The sequence below is a fragment of the Aethalodelphis obliquidens genome, unplaced genomic scaffold (assembly GCF_003676395.1).
Source record: "Aethalodelphis obliquidens isolate GAN/ISIS:26980383/991018 unplaced genomic scaffold, ASM367639v1 scaffold26, whole genome shotgun sequence".
Classification (NCBI taxonomy): Eukaryota; Metazoa; Chordata; class Mammalia; order Artiodactyla; family Delphinidae; genus Aethalodelphis; species Aethalodelphis obliquidens.
This window is the reverse complement of record NW_020837970.1, coordinates 20,158,171-20,164,322: the sequence shown is the minus strand read 5'-3', so window position 1 is coordinate 20,164,322 and position 6,152 is coordinate 20,158,171. Positions and strand designations below refer to the sequence as shown.

Sequence of the window (6,152 nt, the reverse complement as noted above, 5' to 3'; positions counted from 1 at the left end):
GTACTCTGGTCAATGCTGGACTGGGCACTGGATGGGGGGCAGAATGGGAACCGTGGCCACATCCCTTGGGGTGGTGGAGAGATTGGGGGCCTATGGTGCCACCCCTGAGCCGTGTGAGCACTGGCTTTGGAAGTAAGACTGATTCTGGGTCTTCGAGAATGAGCAGGATTTGGGGAGGAGGAGAGATTTCAAGAGATGGGGAGACAATATGAATAAAGGTATGGAGGTAGGAGGAGACTAGTATGCAGAAGGGAGGGCAACCGAGGGGGTCCCTCCCCTTGCTGGGGACTGAGGTGCGGGCATGTATGAGTGAGGTTTTGGGGACCACTGTGGGGCTGGGGCTACCGAGGGTGGGGCAGATGTGGCCACCCCACACACCTGGATCAGTGGGGCCTCCAGAAATAATCTGCACAATTACATCACATTCCTGCACCCAAAAGACAGCCTCAAACTTGCAGGAAGCCAGGCAGGGCCAGGGAGCGTCAACCCACCTTCGAGGATGCCCAGGAAGAGGGCAAAGGGGGCAGGGTCTGATCCCACTGCAGCCCACTGAAAAATGTCTTCCTAGCCCCGTGTTAGTGATTGACGGGGTCTCAGGAATGAGAAGGCAGACTGGGTCTCTGCCCTTAATATGGAAACAGAGTCATAATAAAGTGTAATCAGGCTGGGACACTGGACACTCAGGACTGTGTGAGTCAGAGGAGGGGGCCTAGTCCAATTGGGGGGGGGTGGTGTGGGAAAAGCATCCAGGAAGGCTTTCTGGAGGAGGTGGTACCTCAGCCGACTCTCAAAAGCTGACTTAGCCAAGTGAGGAACAGGAGAAGGGTGTCCAGACTGATGGAAAAGTATAAGTAAACGTACAGAGGATGACACATCGCAGACTGTTAAAGGAACAATTCATTAGCCATTCCAAGAGAGGTGGGGAGGGGTGACTTTGGAGAGCCAGTCAGAGGGGCCACGAACATCTGGCTGGGGAACTTGGGCTTCACCATGAGGGCATGGGGGGCCATGGATGACTTTAAAACAAGCGAGTAGCTAGTTCATTCAGAGCACAAATGTTCCCCAGCTGCCCCCGACTCAGGTCTTAGGCCCACATCCTACTCCAAGAAGCCAAGCCTGCTCAACTGTGAATGGAGCCAGAGATGTCAAGGGGTCCAAGCTGGGTTAGGATTATCAAGCCTTAGATAATCAGAGTCAGTGGGTCAGAGTCAATGAGTTACCATATCCTAGCCCATCCTTTGTTTTCTGAGGAAACTGAAGTCCAGAGATGGGCAGTGACTTACCCAAAGTGGCACAGCACAGGGGACTCGGCACCATCCTGCTGCTTTCCCTCGGACGTGCAGTCATCCTTGACATGTGCTCTGGTGACAGCAGCTCAGCAGGAGCTGCAAGCTGACCAGGGGGGATGGGGAGGTGCTGTATGTGGAAGGAGGAGGAAGCGGGGCTGGCCAGCCTCCAAGGCTCACAACTGCTACCCCACGTTCCTTGGCCTCCCTGCCTCCACTTTGCTGGGCTCAGCAGTTCTGGGGGCTCTAGTCAGAGGCTTCAGAGCCTCTCTCATGGGGTCTTGTCCCTATGCATAGCACCATTTGATCAGGAAAGGGGCAGGGATAAAGGCAGTAGGGAGATGTGTCTCTGACCCAGCACAGGTTCTACGGTCTGCAGGTTCTGACCCCATCCTAAGAGACCCACAGGTTGCTGCCAGGCCCTCCACCCCTCAAGTCAGTTCCTGATCCCCCTGCTCTGTGAGGAAAAGACTTTCCTCCAGGAATACTATTTCCTCTTTCTGGAAATGTGGGAGGAAGTACCATTCATTTCCTCTGGCTTCTCCTTCAAATATGTTCTCTTGTCCTCAGTCTCTCTGGGTCTTTCTCTTTCCTTCTCACCCCATCCTACATCCCCTCTCTCCTCCCTTCTCTCTCTCCTCCATCTTGCCTTGCCCGTCCCCGCTTTCCTCACTGTTCCCTAACATCTCTTCCCAGAGCAGGAATGGGAAGAGAGGCCACAATCCAGGCACTTGATTTCCCCCATGCCCCCTCCAAAACACCTCCTTCAGGCCACTGCTCAGGGACCCCAGGGAAGCCTTTGCAGTGGTTGTCAGGCTCATGCCCCTATTTGTGCCGTGGGCTAGGTGGGGGGTGGAGGAGAACATCTGCAGCTCAACCCAGCCCTGAACCCACCACCGGGCCACCCCTCCCTGCCTCACAGGCCCCAGAACATGTGGACAGGCAGGCTGGCTGTCCTTCCAGTCCTATCCTCCACCAGGGGCCCCCTAGATCCAGACAAAACACCAGGCAGATGCAGGGGAGCACCAGAAATGCTGTTTATTTCTCTGCCGCCCCCAGGCTGCCTGGTCTCTCTGGAGGGGCAGGCTACAGATGCATACCTGGAGAGGAAGACAGGGCAGGTGTCCAGGGTGGAGGGGCACACTGAAGGAGGAAGGGTGAGGAGATGAAGGACATTCTGGACACTCCAGTCCTGTCTGAGACGAGGGCAGAGCCTCCCAAGCCCCCAGGTGGTCAGAGAACGCCAAAGGTCAGCAGGAGCTCAAGCAGGTCAGAGAGCCTCAAAGCCACGCCAGCCACTTCCGCTACATCCTAGTCTCCTGTGTCCTGTCTGCTTCAGCCTACCTCCCTGCCAAGCCCCAAGCCCCAAGCCCCACCCATAGCCTCCGGCAGCTTGTCAGTCCCAGTGCCCAGAATTCCATCGGTGAGTCCCCCCCACAGCTTGGTTAGGGCGCCGCCCTGTCAGCACGCTGCCCCGAGAAGGGAGCATGGACATTGTGGTTAGCAGCAATTAGCACCGTAGACGGTGAGTTACGGGATCAAATTCTGTCCTAGTCACTAGCTTCGAGCAAGTCTAGAAGTTGGGGCAGTGAGTGTTCCAGAAGAGATGAGAAAGGGAGGTAGGAAGATGGGAAGTCCCCGATGCAGGCTTCGAGAGTTGCCGAGCCCAGACCCCTGCAGCACTTGTAAGGGACGGCTGCAGAGTCAGGGGCAGGAGTCAGCGACCAAGGCCTCCTCCAGCCCAGCCTGGGTGGGGGTGGGGCTAGAAGGCAGTGAGGAAGAGGAGGAGGAGGCTCTGGCCCAGCAGGAGCAGCCCTGGGGGCTGCTTCCCAGAGACCCCTCCTCCTGCTGCTGCAGCCTCGGGGCCCCCAGTACGGCTGAGGTAGATGATGACGACGTTGTCCTCAGGACCCGACGGCTGCACCTCATTGTCAACTGTGTAGCAGCCCTTACCCTCGGCCGCTTTGCCGTGGAACCTGCGCCCCAGTGCATCCTCGCCACCCTCGCCGGGTGTGGCCAGTGCCACGTTCACCGAGCTCTCCGCACTGCCCAGCTCGTTGGTGGCCAGGCAGCTATAGGTGCCCTCCTCCAGCTTGCCGAAGTCGGGGATGAGCAGGCTGCCGTTGGCAAAGGCCTGAAAGCGCGGCCGGCTGCTGGCTGCCAGGACACCGGGCAGGGCACGCCCATCGGCACCCACGTTGGGGCTGGCAATCTCCACGGTGCCGCTGGGCGTCTGGATGTGCCAGTGAACCTGGGGGGCTGGCTGCCCGTCCACGTCGCAGTGGAGCGCCAGCACGAAGCCGGGACGCAGCTCGGCGCCGTCCTGGCTGGGCTGGTAAGTGAGCTGCACCGAGGGTGCCGAGCAAGGCAGCGGCAGCAGGCGGTTCAGCCGTGTGCCCTTGAGCACGTGGGGTGAAGTGCAGGTGATGTTATCCTGCTCTGGGATGGACACAGCAGTGGTCAGGGCCCACGTCTTGAACCACACGATGCCACAGGTACAGTCGAAGGGGTTATCGTTGATCTGCAGGTGGGACAGCGCGGTGAGCGGCGTGAAGGTGCCCTCTGCCAGCGTGTGCAAGCGGTTGTGATTGAGCTGCAGTGAGCGCAGGGCGCGAAGGCTGCGGAAGGCGTCGCGGGGGATGAAGGTCAGCTCGTTGCTATCCATCTTGAGCAGCTGGAGGGCGCTGAGGTTGTTCAGATCGCTCCAGGCAAAGTCAGAGATGAGGTTGTGGCTGAGGTCCAGGCTCTTGAGTTGGCCCAGAGGGGCCAGGGCACCAGCGGCCACCCTGCGGATCTCATTGTGCGCCAGCCACAGCGACTGCAGCAGGGGCACCTCCCTGAAGGCGCCCTCTGGTAAGCTCGGCAGCCGGTTGGCCGACAGGCTTAACGTGGTCACGTTGGCCGGGAAGCCGGGTGGCACGGCCTCCAGGTCACGGTAGGCACAGTCGGCGATCTGGAAGCCGTACTTTTCCCCACAGTCGCAGGGCTCGGGACAGGCCTGCACCAGGCCCACAAGGACCACCCAGCACAGCAGACGCAGCTTCTGCATCCTACCTCCTGCAGAGAAGGACATGCCACCAAGGTGACCCCGAGGACACGCAGAAGGCACTCGTCCCTCTCAGCACCCTGACCCAGAGCTCTTCCCCATCAGAAGGACCTGCCAGCATCATCCAGCTAAGACCCAATACCACCTAGCCCACCACCCCCATTCTATAGGAGGGGAAACTGAGGCCCAAAGAATGTCCAGGACTTGCCCGAGGTCATGCAGTCAGGAGCAGGTGAAGACCGGACGGAAGAGGACCCCAGCTCCTTCTCTGAGCAGAGAGCTCTCCCTGCATCGGCCAGCTCCGAGCTGACTTTTTGGCTTGAGATCTGTTTTCCAGCCACCTCCTCCCCCCAGCACTCGGCAGAACCTCCCTCCTGCCCTCCCACATCCTGGCCGCAGTCCCTCCCACTAGAGCCCCCCATAGGTATGCTTTGCCCCGGCCTAGACAAGGCCCCTTGTGCAGTGCACACCACCCCCATCCGCCCCACCCACCGCTCTCCCGTTCCTACTGGCCCGTGACCACAGCAGACACCAGACCCTTTCTACAGAATCACACCCTTGGCCTATTCGGTTCAAACTACGCCAGGCAGCTGCCTAAATAAACCCCTGCCAGGACCTGTCAGCTGGCTTGGGTGAGGCCAGTGGCTCAACCCAAATACTGCTGAGATTTCCAGGGCTGCGGTTGTTAGAGGGACTGAGGCCCCCTGGACAGACCCAAGCAAGGGATTGTCCCAAGCACCCCAAACCAACAGGAAAGTGCCCAGGGGAGCCCAGGCCCTGTGCCCGGCAGGCTGCCCTCTCCTCCCACTGGCCCTTGGAGCCCTCTTCCAGCTGGCTTACCTTCAAACTACTCTTTCTTAGTCAAGCAGAGCCTCTTCTAAGATGGGACCAAAAAAGCAACAAAGGAAGAGTTAGCCCTGGACGGTCTGCAGGGCCAAGGGAAGATGAAGATGCTGGAGGAAGGGGCAGCCTGGTCCCTGCCCCACCTTCAGTCTGCACACCTGGGCCTGCCCTTTCCTTATCCAACCAGGGTGCCTGAGACCGTCTGCTGAGAGGAGGCTGCAGGAAGGAAGCCCAGGCAGCCCGTATACTTCCTCCTTCCAGCAAAACAACTGCTTCTCTGCAGCAACAAGGACCCGTGTTTCATAAGTGACACCAGAAACTTGAGGGGGAAAAGATGCCAAATTTTTGGATTTTTTTTTTTCTCTCTCGCTCACTTTTAGCAGCTTCAACTTCCTTAAAGACACAGCACTAGCTGGACAAGACCCAAGAAAAGATGTGGCCAGAAGGATTTTTATGGGGCGAAGGGTGAGAAACTGAATCCCGTGGAGGGTGGGAGACGTCTAACCTCACTTTGAACAAGAAAAAAATGCGCGGGGGTGGGGGGCATTCTCCAAGCTGAGACGGTGTGAGGGACTGTGTGTACACTTGTGTGTGCATGTCTGAGTGTGGGTGTGACATCTGTATGTGCAGATGAGTTCGTATGTGTGTTTGTGTGGATGTGGGTGTGAGACCATGTATGGGTGAATTTGTGTGTTTGGAAATGTTTGGGTGTGTGTAGTTGTGTAGTGTGAGGCTGAGTCTTTGTGTGTCTCTGTGTTTGTGTGGGTGTATGTGAGTCTGTCTGTATATTTGGGCGTGTGTGTGTGTGCATGTTTATGTGTAGAAGTGAGTGTGCATATCTGTGACTGTGTGTCTGTGTGGGTGGTGGGTGTGTTCCAGTGAAAAGCTGAGGCCAAAGTGTATAAAACACCCACGATGCTCAGAAGCCTCAGTAAGAAGCCAAAACGTTAGAGATGTTTTTGTAAGAAAACACATCC

General features: G+C 57.8%; 1 protein-coding gene across 1 annotated transcript; it reads right to left on the bottom strand.

The window, feature by feature from the left end:
• Positions 1-2,299: 2,299 nt before the first annotated feature.
• Positions 2,300-5,464, bottom strand: ISLR (immunoglobulin superfamily containing leucine rich repeat). The gene is made up of 2 exons (XM_027123586.1): positions 5,173-5,464; positions 2,300-4,343 (listed from the first exon to the last, which is right to left on the bottom strand). Exon 2 carries the CDS (start codon positions 4,333-4,335, stop codon positions 3,049-3,051), a length of 1,287 nt encoding a protein of 428 aa, XP_026979387.1. The 5' UTR covers positions 4,336-4,343; positions 5,173-5,464; the 3' UTR covers positions 2,300-3,048.
• Between the last annotated feature and the right edge of the window lie 688 nt (positions 5,465-6,152).